The following is a 13,920-nucleotide window of genomic DNA, read 5'->3' on the forward strand; positions in this document are numbered from 1 at the left end:
TTACACAGAGAGAGAGAGGGAGAGAAAGAAAGATATATATATAGAGAGAAAGAGAAAGAGAGAGAGAGAGATGAGCGCAGAATGGCTGAATAGCTCAGAAGTTTGCTTTATAACCATGAGGTCCGAGTTTGGTCTTATTGCGTGACTTCTTGGGCAAGTGTCATTTTCTATGATCTTAGGTCAACACATATCTTGAGAATGAAACTGTAAAAATAAATTTTATATAAACTTGTCAGACAGATCGTATCTGTAATTCTAAGAAACAGTCTTGTCATACATTACGTGACGCTGATTCTGTCAGAGAATTATGTTAGGGCGACACTTATTTGTGATATTCTCAGCCACTGACAATTCAGTGACTGAAGAGAATACTCGCTGTGAAAATTGAGGAGCATGCAGGGTGAGAAAGAAACGGAGGAAGACAAAAACGGGAAGGCGAAAGGGTGGGAGTGAAAAAGGGAGGGAAGAGAAAGGGAGGGAAGAGAAAGGGAGGGAGAGAACGGAAGGAGAGGAGAAGGAGAAGGGAGGAAAGAAAAGGGAAGGAAGAGAGAGAGAGAGAGTAATAGTAAGGTTTATATATGTGTTCATACATCTCTCCTATTGTGTGTGTGAGAGAGAAAGAGAGAGAGAGAGAGAAAGAGAGAGAGAGCATTAAGTAAAAGAGTACGCTAGTGTCTCGTATAACTCACTGTAAAGAAAACTACTTAAATCTCGCGTTAACTAGGCGAGAGTTACGAGTGGTGCAGTGAACCATCAAACACAGCACTGCCTCCGTCATCGCTACTATGTGCCTGACTGAAAACATTGTAGTTGGTGTTTGTCTTACATGCTGTTAACATCGACAGCTATACTACAATTGTTGTCAGACAGTCGAGCTTGTAAGTCACATGTCTCACCGAGCAGCACATTACTGTTTATCTTATGATAAATCTTCCTCATTTAACTTGTTAAATGAGTAAAGTTTTCCTTTTTTCCCTGCGCCTTCTCCTTGTCATCTTTCCTGTCGCTTTATCCCCTTCATCTCTCTTCCTCTGTATGTAATATATGATGATCACTCGGTCTCGGTCACTTTCTTCTGTTATTTTGTCTCGATGTCATATTGACTTGTAAACCAAAACTGCAGGCTGTGATATATATATAAGCAAGCAAACACTTCGGAGACTGTTGTTTAAAAGCGAAAAGAGGTGTGAGGAAAAGTAGAAAAAAAAAAAAAAAAAGAACTGGGAAAACATTAGATGGATTCTGTCCGTCAGCGTCGTCTTGCGGACACCGACTTTTTGTCGACACCATCTCGTCCCGATACAAAGACCAGCAACAACGATGCCTCTTCAATATCGTCTCAAAAAATCCCAAAGCAAAACCAACTCAAAAACATTCCTGGCAGCGTATTATGGACTGTTGTAGTTGTCTTTCACGTCAGTCTGTTTTTGTTTGTTATTCATCGTACAACTACTTTACCTCTGCCCAAGAAAACATCTAGCAGTCAGAGCGATGTATTCGAGGAGGAGACTGCTCGCAAACACCTGGATGCTATTACCGGCCTTGGCCAGCGGCCCGTGGGAAGCTACGCTAACGAGAACCTGGTCAAACATTACATCCTGAACGAACTGCAAAAGATCCAGCAGCAGTCTTTGGCCAATCTCCATGCTATACAAATTGACGAGCAGAATGTTAGCGGTCAGTTTTCTTTGCACCTGAAAAGCAACTTTCTCACTGTCTACAGAAACATCAAGAATATCGTGGTGAAACTTGACCCAGTCACCGAGTTCAAGGATGCGAGTAAACACAGTGTTTTAGTCAACTGTCATTATGACAGTGTTGTTGGGAGTCCTGGTTAGTATTTCTTTCTTTCTTTCATATTTTCGCAGTTAATCCCTATTTCCCCAACAAAATCACAACAATTTCTAATATTGGCACAAAGCCACACATTTTGTGGGAGAGTATAGTCAATTAAATCGCCCCGTGCACTTGACTGTTACTTTATTTACTCCAGAAAGGTTAAGTTGACCTCTACAGGATTTGAACTCGGAATCTAAAGAAAGGGTAGTAATTAAGTAATATTTTTTTATTGCCACAAAGGTGATGGATGAGAGGACATTACAAGGACACGTATACAAAAATAAAAGAGTCGGAGAGGTTTAAGAATCGGTTATATATGTGTGTGTGTTTGAAAAATTTTTGATATATATATATATATATATGTTTGAAAAACAAACCATTCAAATAATAGTCTATGATTTTCCCGGTTCGAACAGTTTCACACAGTTTAAGAAAACACATTTATTGAAATGCATGGATGTTGTATTCTATTTACCCGTAAATAAAAAAAAAAAATCCACGTTCCAAATCAGCACCCCCAAACAGACATAATCAAAGTTCTTAACATGATTATCTTGTTGTATTGGCAGAATCGTTGGAGCATCGGAATTTGTTTCATCGAGGTCAACCTTGCCCTTCATCCTTTCGGGGTTGATACAGTACCAGTTAACTACTGAGTTGATTTATATTCCTATATTGTTTTCACTATGTGAATGGAATTATGATAGCGAAAACTGCTTTTGTCCAGAGTTAAGTACCTGTCACGCACTAGGGTTCATTTATAGTCTTATAATGCATCTCCGATATGAATGGAATTGTTATGGAAGATCATCCCTCATTTGGGTACACTATGTTTGGAAAACATATTGTTTCCAGGATGACGTCTAATTTCTTTCTCTTTTTTGAAAGACAGTAAGGTGTGATGGAGATTTGGCTGCTATTTCTTACAGGCTGGCTAGAAATGTGAGCTCCCGTAATCACATTCAGTAAGTGCACCTATGTGCGGACACCTTCAGTGCGAAGGTGGTGAACCTGCAGTGTTCGCTGAGACTGCTTATTGCCTCCTTCATTAAAAATATGACTCAAATTAATTGTTTTCATAATTCTACTACTTCTTGGGGGGGGGGGCGGAATAATGTAGTCACATCTGTTTTCCGTTATTTTTAATTTCTCTTATTAATTTTATTTTGTAAAGTTTACAGAAGCTGGTTTAAAAATCTAATCCCTCAATATTTTTAGGGTGTGATAAAATGTTTCTTGAGAAGTAGTTCAAATTATATCAGTGTCATCTACAAAACTCTCGACCCTTGCTTTACTTACAGATCCTCATCTCTCTCTCTCTCTCCACACACACACGCGCTCGCGCAGACAGACAGACGCAACTTATTAGTTACAATCCTTAGCTGCACTTCTTCCGACTTGTTATATTCTGAGTTCAAATCCCACCAAACTCAACTTTGTCTTTCATTCTTTAACGTCAAGTACTGGGGGTCGATGTTATCAATTAACTACCCTTTCCCCAGCTGTGCTGAACATTATCAATACTACAAGGGAATGATTATGTTTAATGCACTCCAGTGTATATAATTAATTATTTTTACTTTCAGTGTTGGTCATTCGATACAGAAAGTAGAGTTGTTTAGAATATTTTATTCAATACTGAAAACTTCACGAAGTATTTACTTCTTGATTGAATTAACATCAGATTATATTTACATACACATATAGTCTTACTATTTAATTTAGCATCGCAGAAATGTAATTCTTCACATTTTTGGGGCGGAAAGAATATTTCTTGAGAAGTGGGACGATAGTATATGTGTGCATAATAATATATAGTGTATATTTTGAATGCATACACAAAATGAAAACTTCTCTCCAAAAGGCTTGTGGAATTCTGTTTTCCAAAGAATTTTTTAAAACGGTTATTAAGTAAAAAAAAAAAAAAAAAAAAATTAATAGTTAATAACTTTTAAGGAAATATTTCGTGAAATATCAAGACTGTATCAAGTATTTTTTGCAGAAACACTTATACGAGGCATAGCTGTGTGGTAAAAAGTTTGCTTTCTAACCATATGGCTCTGGGTTCAAAGCCTTGCGAATGGATTTGGTACATGGAAACTGAAAGAAGCCCATTGCTTGTATGTATGTATATACATATATATACACACACACACATCAGAGTAAGCACATAAATGTGAAACAAGGTGAAAAATAGTATTCAAATGCCAGAGGTACAGTAATATGCTTTATTATTAAAGGTGCAAAAATATCACAAAAAACTGGTACTCAGTGTTTTATGGTATCGTTTGTTGGACAGTTTTAAAATCAAAACTTTGACAAACGGGAATATGAAACTCTGAGTAGCAATTTTTGTGATGTTTTTGCAGCTTTAATAACAAAGTATATATATATATGTGTGTGTGTGTGTATGTATATATATATATATATATATATATATATATATATATATATATATATATATATATATATATATATATCGTCATCATCATCATCGTTTAACGTTGGCTTTCCATGTTGGACGATTTAACTGAGGATGGCGAACCAGATGGCTGCACCAGGCTCCAATCTGATTTGGCAGAGTTTCTACAGCTGGATGCCCTTCCTAACGCCAACCACTCCAAGAGTGTAGTGGGTGCTTTTATGTGCCACCGGCATGAGGGCCAGTCAGGCGGCGCTGACAACAACCACTCTCAAATGGTGTTTTTTATGTGCCACCTGCACAGGAGCCAGTTCAGTGGCACTGGCAATGACCTCACTCGAATGTTTTTTCATGTGCCAGTAAGGCGATGCTGGTAATGATCGTGCTCGAATGGTACTTTTTAATGTGCCACCGGCACGGAAGCCAGTTAGCTGCTCTGGCAACAATCATGCTTGGATGGTACTCTTAGCACTCCACTAGCATGAATGCCAGTCCTCAAATTTGATTTCAATTTCGCTTGCCTCAACAGGTTGCCAAGCAGAGTTTAGTGTCCAATGAAGAAAAGGTACGCATAAGTGGGCTGTCATAGCCCATGAGGTTATGGTCTCACTTGGGTTGCTGGGTCTTTTCAAGCACAGCATATTTCCAAAAGTCTCGGTCACTAGTCATTGCCTCAGTGAAGCCTAATGTTTGAAGGTCATGCTTCACCACTTCATCCCAGATCTTCCTGGGTCTACCTCTTCCACAGGTTCTTTCAACTGCTAGGGTGTGGCACTTTTCACACAGCTATCCTGATCCATTCTCGCCATATGACCATACCAGCGCAGTCATCTGTCTTGCACACCACATCTGATACTTCTTAGGTCCAACTTTTCTCTCAAGGTACTTACACTCTGCTGAGTATGCACACAGACATTACACATCCAACTGACATTATATAGATATAAAGAAATAAACTGTAACATCAGATGGGAGTTAAAAGAAATTTACTATAAAACGTACCATCTGAAGGAACCAACCTTAGCATTTTATGTAGAGAAATTCGGTTTCTACCTGGATATTATATCCCTCCTCTTACTAAATATATGTGTGTGAGTCTGTGTTTGTCCCTATCACCAGTTGACAACTGGTGCTGGGTTGTTTATGATCCTGTAACTTAGTGGACCCTTCCTTGATCATTCCTAAATTCAACAATATCTGTTTCAACACACGATTTCACATCAAAAATCTTGCAAAACAAATATATAAACGTAAGTGGTTTTATATTTATACTGCTCAAGAATATAAAAATATATTGGGAAATGTGTGTGTGTGTGTGTGTATGCATGTGCGCGCACACACACACACACACACAGTGTTTGGGTTAAATTTGTATGCCTCTTCTCAGGGACAGCTTGATGTATTGGTGAACAGTCAACAGTGTTGGAGAGCATAGTTGTAGCTGAGAAAAAGTTAGGTGATATGGAGGATTGGAAGCCATCCGTATATTGGAAAAGAATTACCTGGTATCATGGTGATTTGTGATAGATGTCAAAATGCCGACATCATGACTGCTGCTCAGTACTCTATAAACACTGTAAAGGCTACAAGACACGACATGGACAGCTGCAGTGGAGACTACAAAGCCTTGGCCAGCAGGAAGGGACACAGTAGCCCTTCTGATTGTGTCTGCTTGCTGAAATTCATCTAACAACTGATGAACAGAGCCTTGGGCTCATTTCAGATGGTTATGTGAAGCTGCTGGAATCTGGCCAAACCCTGGCTGGATAGGCTTGCTGCAGGTAGGCCATATACGAGGTGATATTTGCTGGACTAGTTATGTTTAGAAAGTTGCTGGACTAGTTATGTTTAATTAAAAATAACTTATTTACTTAAGTTTTAACATCCTCTCCTTTGAAATAGTTATCTTGTGCAGCAATACACAAGTCATTTACTGCCACTTTTGGAGTCAAGTCTGGAAGTTGTTTCCTGTGAGTCAAGGACTTTCTGCAATTTGCTCTTGATCTTGACAAGGTGTTAAAAGAGTGACCTTTGAGCTGCATTTTCATCTTGGGGAAGAGATGGACGTCTGCAGGTGCTAAATCTGGTGAATAAGGTGGGTGCAGAAGTGATACCACATTCTTTTCGGCGAGAAACTCACAAAGTGAGAAGAGCTTGTTAATGGGGTGCATTGTTATCGTGAAGAATCCAGACACTAGAATGGCCTACATGGACCCATACGACACCAACAACATCAGCAATGTCGTTGATTGTCCTGACAATCCTCATGCACAAGCTGATGAATTTTCTCCACATTTCTGGGGTGACGTTCATGGCAGGTCTTCCAGGGATGTTCTTCCACTTTTGAAGCATCTGTGCCACTCGAAACATCGTATATGACCCTTTGCCTTGTTGTAATCTTACTGAAGCATGTTCAATGTCTCTGTAGCAGACTTCCCAAGTTTAACGTAAAATTTCACATTGGCTCTTTGTTCCAACTTGCAGGCCATGACAAAATCACAGACTACAGCAAACACATGCTCCCAAAACACAAATTTTACTTTACACACTGCTTCATAAAGGTCACTGCTAGCTCTCACTAAACATGCAACCGTGTGCTGCCATCTGTTAGCATGCTATAAAACTAGTCAGAACTTTTTGATACCACCTTGTATGTGACAGCAGGATATGGCTCCTTGTTATACCTTTGGAAAATGTCAGAAGTGGCTGTTGGAGAATTTCTATGATGTCATCACCCCCAATTGCCGGTCTTTTAATTCTCCCTATTGTAATTCCATGTGTGCGGTGCAGTTGAGAAAGATACTGACCGCTCTGCTTGCAACACCAAGGCAAAGATCTAGGAGGTTTTTGAAGTTCTTCCCAGGGACACAGTGAGGAATGCATGCATCAGGCTCCAGAGCTGTTATGAGGCCATGATGGAAGCTGAGAGTGGCCACTTGAGCCATAATCTAGTTGATATTGTTTGTTTTTTTAAAAATACTTTTATTTTTGGGTGGGATATGCTGGCATGGGTTAGACAAATATCTACACACATACACACTGGTGCTGGTGCTATGTAAAAAGAACCTAGTGCATTCTATACAGTGATTAGTTTTAGGAAGGGTACCAGCTGTAGAAACCAAGCCGAAAACAGTCTATGACACCTGGTATGGCCCTTGGCCTTGCCACCTCCTGTCAAGCCATCCAACCCCTGGTTGCATAGAAAATGGACATCAGGCGATGACAATGACAACGATACTCACATACCCCTTGTATACACATCATTCTCTTATCTATTTGTATATGCAACTTTCCATATAAACACATACCTTACGCCTACTTTTGTTTATCTGCCTTTATATACACACACACATCTTCTATATCCTGTCTACTCCTTGCCAACTGTATCATTGTTATCTTGCTGCTCCCCTGGATGTCCATGTTCATTCATTGCATTCCCCCTTCCCCTCTATCTGTCGGCTACTCACCTTTCCCTCTCTCCTGAACTCCCTTTTCACTCAAACATGGAAGGACATTAAATTTAAAACACCTTTCTGATATGATTAATTGTAAAATATATATATATATATATATATATAAAGTATGGGGGTTTAGTTCACAGGTGATCTAAACGATTAGTTACACTAGGTAAGTGCTATAACGGATTACTAGGGCTCCAAGGTTGTAGCCGAGATGGTAGTTATGGAGCCATTGCAGATCTCTGATATAGTGGATATATAATTGTTGAAGAGGACAACAAATGTTAAGGCATGGCAAACATCTCAAGTCATATACATTATTATTATTGGAACACAACGCAACGCTCAGTCTGGGAATTGAACTCACAATCTTGCAATTGTGACTGCTACACCCTAACCACTAAGCCATGTACTTTCTCTCTCTCTCTCTCTTTCTCTCTCTCTCTCTCTCTCTATATATATATATATATATATATATATATATATATATTACACACATATACATACATACAAAGTTTGGGTAAAAGAAAATACAGGAGGATCAGTTAGTTATGATTTTATTCAACATATTCCCCTCTTAGGTTCACATACTTATTGCAACTGCCCTTCAGTCTTTTTAAGCCCCGTAAAAGAACTCGGTAGGTTGGGTCTCCAACTGGACCTTTTGCAATATCCTCAGAGCCAGGAACTTTTCAGCACCTCCTTGTATATATCATCATCATCATCATCGTTTAACGTCCGTTTTCCGCGCTAGCACGGGTTGGACGGTTTCGACCGGGGTCTGGGGAGCTCGGGACTGCCCCAGGCTCCAGTCTAGTCTGGCAGTGTTTCTACAGCTGGATGCCCTTCCTAACGCCAACCACTCCGCGAGTGTAGTGGGTGTTTTTTACGTGCCACCTGCACAGGTGCCAGAGGGGTCTGGCATCGGCCACGTTCGGATGGTGCTTTTTATGTGTGGGGGGGGGGAGAAATATAGGGGAGCACCAGTGGGGAGGGGTGGTTCAGAGAAATGATGACAGGTTCTAGGCAAGTAGAACGTAGGATATCAAGAGAGGGGTAATGCATGGTGAAATAGCGTATTGAAGAGGGGGGTTCGAAGAGTAGACACCTATAATGGTGGTGGGAGAAGCGACATCCGGTATAGATGGAGCAAAAATATAGAGATATCCGGTATTGGTGGTGGGGGTGGGCAAGGGCGGGTGCACCGGGAATATGACGGGCTGGCTTAAAAATGCTCTTAGCAAAGGAAGAGGGGGGATGGCAGACAACGTAAAAGAGGGAGAGAGAGAAGGGAAATAGTGGAACCCCGCGAAAATGGGCCGCCATTGAAAAAACCCCTGTATGGAGAAATAATATGCAATACAAGGCGAAGCTGAAAATAGTAATAATAATAATAATAATAATAATAATAATAAGCAAATTTTCGACCGAGGATCAAAGGGACAATACTAATACTAATAATAATAGTAATAATAATAAATAATAAACAGCTCAACCACAACATTAGATTAGAAAGACTCTCTTATCTTGGGAACATTTCGTTCTTCGGCCTGACACGGGAATATGACGGGCTGGCTTAAAAATGCTCTTAGCAAAGGAAGAGGGGGGATGGCAGACAATGTAAAAGAGGGAGAGAGAGAAGGGAAATAGTGGAACCCCGCGAAAATGGGCCGCCATTGAAAAAACCCCTGTATATATATAATAAATCTTTGAACAAGGTATATGCCACATAAACATGGCTAACCACTAAGGGTAGATGCTACTGTAGCTCGCAGCCCCAGGAGAACATCTTCTCCAGCCGGCCATTGACACACCTTCTGCGCCCCATCAGCACTTGCAAAGGGAAGCCATCCTTCCCATCGTCGACCCGATGCGATACGCACGGACCTGGGCTTCTGGGTATTTACCCATCATCAGTGCACGACAATCACCGGTCCCCGATGCGCAGGGGTCCCAATGCAAATACATATATCCCCCCTCCAGCGATGAAAAGTCACCAATCTCGAAAAAGTGCAAACAAGCAACAATAAATCTCTGAACGAGGCATAAACAGTAGCTGCACAATATTTAAGTGGAAAATATACTTCACGTTGTCGTGCAGCTACTGTTTATACCTCGTTCAGAGACCTACCACTGCTTGTTTACACTTTTTCGAGATTAGTGACCCCCCATCACTGGAAAAAGGATATATGCACTTGCATTGGGACCCCCCCCCCCCGCATCGAAGACCGGTGACTGTCATGCACTGACGATGGGCAAATATCCAGAAACCCAGGTTCGTGCGTATCACATCAGGTCGACGATGGGAAGGACGGCTTCCCCTTGCAAACACTGATAGGGCACAGAAAATGTGTCAATAGCCAACTGGAGAAGATGCTCTCCTGGGGCTACAAGCCACAGCAGCATCCACCCTTAGTGGTTAGCCACATTTAAGTGGCAAATATACTTCACGTATATATATATATATATATATTTAAAAATGTAGAGATAACACACGAGTATGTAGATATTTATGAAAAAGAACAAGAATGCTATTTTTTTTTAAAATTAGGTGCATTTAAATTTATATAAATACAGTTTAAAAAATGCTTTTGTTTTACATGTTCTGGCTGTTTATAAAGCTTATCAAAAATATGTACTTAAATGAAATATGTAGAGAAAAAAATTATTAATAATATATATATATATATATATAATCATCGTCATTTAACATCAATTGTTCATGCTGGCATGATATATATTTATTTTGTGTCTATGTATGAGTATATATGTGTAAATACGTATACTTATATTTGTAGGTATGTGTACAATATATATGTATATAATTACATTGTACTGATTGTGTTTGTATAGCTGCATATGCATTATGATTCAGCATATATTAACAGTTGTTAGGTCCTGCATAAATTATTACTATTTACCCAGTGAACATGAGTCAGAAAGGGTTTAAACAACTTCTCAGTAATATCATTTTAAAGTTTTCTAATAAAACATTTCACCCTTGGTTTACTTCAGTCTCTTTAAACTTTCTAAACTTGTCCAAAGAAGTTTTATTTACCCTGATCAAAGCAATTTTTTTTTCATTTTTACCTCTATGTGCAATTTTTCAGACAATAAAACAGTTCTTTTTCATTCAACAATTACCTCAAATATGCTGAGTGGTGACAGTGAATCATCAGCTTCTCTAAATATATAAATAAGTATAAATATATGAATAAGTATAAATATATAAATAAGTATCTCTAAGTATATAAATAAGTGCATATAAATAAGTATTTGACTATTTAGTTAAGAAGTTCTCTTCTTGACTATGTAGTTTTGGGTTCAGTCCCACTGTATGGCACCTTGAGTAAATGCCTTCTATTATTTCCTGTATGTTCTTAGTGTTTATTGCTCCTGCACACCTGCCACACAACAAAGTCTGCTTTCTCTATTAACCTTCCTGTGACTCCACTGCATCTCTTGTGTGTCTATAGCTTGCACTAGGTACACTATATGGAATTTCCGTTCTTTTATTCTTTTACGTGTTTCAGTCATTTGACTGCAGCCATGCTGGATCACTGCCCTAAAGGGTCTTAGTTGAAGTAATTGACCCCAGGACTTATTCTTTGTAAGCCTAGTACTTATTCTATCGGTCTCTTTTGTTGAACCACTAGGTTATGGGGACATAAACACACCAACATCAGTTGTCAAGCGATGTGGGGAGACAAACACAGACATAAAGACCCACGTATAAATATTACATGGAAAAATGCAAGCATGAAAGGTAATATTCTTAAGATTATAAACCTGGAAAAGTACAGGACAAGTTATTACACATGTAAAAGTATAGGACAAGCTGTTACTTCTAGTAAAGTAAAGAATAAGAAACTTTTTACTTAAAATATTGCAGCAAAGCATGCCAGTTATATGTATATGTATGTACACATATGTATATAATGTTCAACTATTATTACTTAATATTCTAAAAACATATATACTACAGTCAGTTTAAAAATAGTAAAAGAATAACACAATACATTAATAGTTCTCATCTTTTAAATTTATTTTACAAAACTGTTCAGCTAATTTATAAGTTTGTCTAATTAGTCACTTTTTTCTGTATTTAAGGTAGTAAATTAGCCAAATTCTATGTAAATAAGTATACTGTTATTTGTAAACTATAATAAAATAAGTTTTAATATTCAAATTTTAATTTTAGCTGCAATATTTTAAGTAAAAAGTTTCTTATTCTTTACTTTACTAGAAGTAATAGCTTGTCCTGTACTTTTACAGGTGTAATAACTTGTCCTGTACTTTTCTAGGTTTATAATCTTAAGAATATTACTTTTCATGTTTGCATTTTTCCATGTAGGCCATGATTTTTCCAGGCATTGCTGTTATAATTAATAATGTGTCAATAATTTAAGATTTTACCTTATAAAATACTGAAAGATAATATTTCAAATTTTCCATGTAAGTGATGATAATATTTAAATTTTTTACGTGTTTAATTTAAATATATGTTGTGATTGAATTATTTGGTATTACCCATCTACACCAAATTAATGGCAGGGATTTTTACCATGTTGTTGGTTGCACCATGGCTCACCAAAAGTTACTAACAACAAGACCCCAAAACCATCAGTTACCAGGCTCACCTTAAGTAACCCAATTTTGCAATATTAGGAGATCACAGGAATTCATTCAACGAAAAAAAATTTCCAATGATTCCGAGATTGGTGGGGGGTCCCCACCTCATTTTTTCCAAACCAAAATAAGGGATTTGTTGCATATTAGGAAGTCAAGGTACTTGATTCCATGCAAAAAATCAAAATTTTTGTTTTTTTTCTTAGTGAAAATTGTGAGGGCATTAATATAGAAATTTACCATAATGTTGTTGTTATTTATCCTCAAATCAACCCTGATACTGCAAACCTATCATCAAAGACATTCCAGCTTTCAGCAAACCGTCTTTTTAGGGATAATCTAGGACATTACATACAATGGGCGTGTGATTTAGGTAGGGGGATATTTTGGTTGCTATTTTTAGCATGTCAAGCGACCAAGTAGAGGTTCTTTCATTGGTTTGATTGCGTGATGAGATTTTTTTACACATATGTGTAATATGTGTATATATCATCGGCAGAAGTTAGAGAGTAAGTCAAAAGCTGAGAGTTTCATGTATTGGCACTTATCAAACACAAATTTGTCCATTGTCACTCTGTAACTTCTGACGAAATAACTTCTAAGATACAAAATTTTGTCAAAAACATTAAGAGTAAACCCTGTTCTATGTGACACATTCTACCAGTATCAGAAGTTTGAAAATATTTAGTTAAAAAATTAATTAAGCTGTACGTTTAATTGAATAGATCTGAAATAGATGAAAGGCAAAGTCGACCTTGGCGGAATTTGAACTCAGAACGTAAAGACAGACAAAATACCGCTTCTAAAATACTAAATTTTATCAAAAATGTTAAGAGTAAACCCTGTTCTATGTGACACATTCTACCAGTATCGGAAGTTTGAAAGTGTTTCGTTAAAAAAAATTAATATGTATGTCAAAGTCAACTTTGGCGAAATTTGAACTCAAACTGTAAAGACAGACGAAATGCCATTAAGCATTTCGCCTCGTGCGCTAACGCTTCTGCCAGTTTGCCAACTTAAAATGTAAACATTCATTTTAGAAATATATTCTTTATTCTTATTGCTTAAGTGTTACTCCCTTATTTCCTGTCATTAAATTTTGTAACATTTTACCTCATAACTCTTTTTCTACTAATTTTTGTTCAATGCAACTAGTAATTCTGAATTCCCCATGCATTTTCTATCATTTAAACTTAAGAAAGGTATACCTTTAATTTAAAATTGAAAAAATTATGTTAATTGAAGATGCATTTCTGCTCTACTGCTTGTAACTTTTTTTCTACTGAACCAAATCTCAAACTATTTATGCCAAAGTGTAGCTAAGAAGGTGTCCTCTTTAAAACAATTTGCAATTTAGTTGAGAACTGAATTAGTTATGAATCTTAGAATATGCTGCGATTGATGAAATAGTGGACTTAATATGTTCAACCACTACCGTGGATGAATGAAAAACATGTAAAAGCACCGTCCGTTCGTGGCCGTTTGCCAGCTCTGTCTGGCCCCGTGTCGGTGGCACGTAAAAGCACCATCCGTTCGTGTCCGTTGCCAGCATCGTCTGGCCCCGTGCCGGTG

The 13,920-nt window shown here is 38.0% G+C and overlaps 1 protein-coding gene across 1 annotated transcript in view; it reads left to right on the plus strand.

The window, feature by feature from the left end:
- Positions 1 to 695: 695 nt before the first annotated feature.
- The window catches only part of LOC115210286 (endoplasmic reticulum metallopeptidase 1), an 85,959-nt gene continuing 72,734 nt past the window's right edge, over positions 696 to 13,920 (plus strand). Inside the window, exon 1 of the mRNA XM_029778789.2 lies at positions 696 to 1,833. Within this exon, the coding sequence (XP_029634649.1) occupies positions 1,236 to 1,833 (598 nt within the window). The 5' untranslated portion in view covers positions 696 to 1,235. The remainder of the gene's footprint in view (positions 1,834 to 13,920) is intronic.

The sequence above is a fragment of the Octopus sinensis genome, linkage group LG4 (assembly GCF_006345805.1).
Source record: "Octopus sinensis linkage group LG4, ASM634580v1, whole genome shotgun sequence".
Taxonomy (NCBI): Eukaryota; Metazoa; Mollusca; class Cephalopoda; order Octopoda; family Octopodidae; genus Octopus; species Octopus sinensis.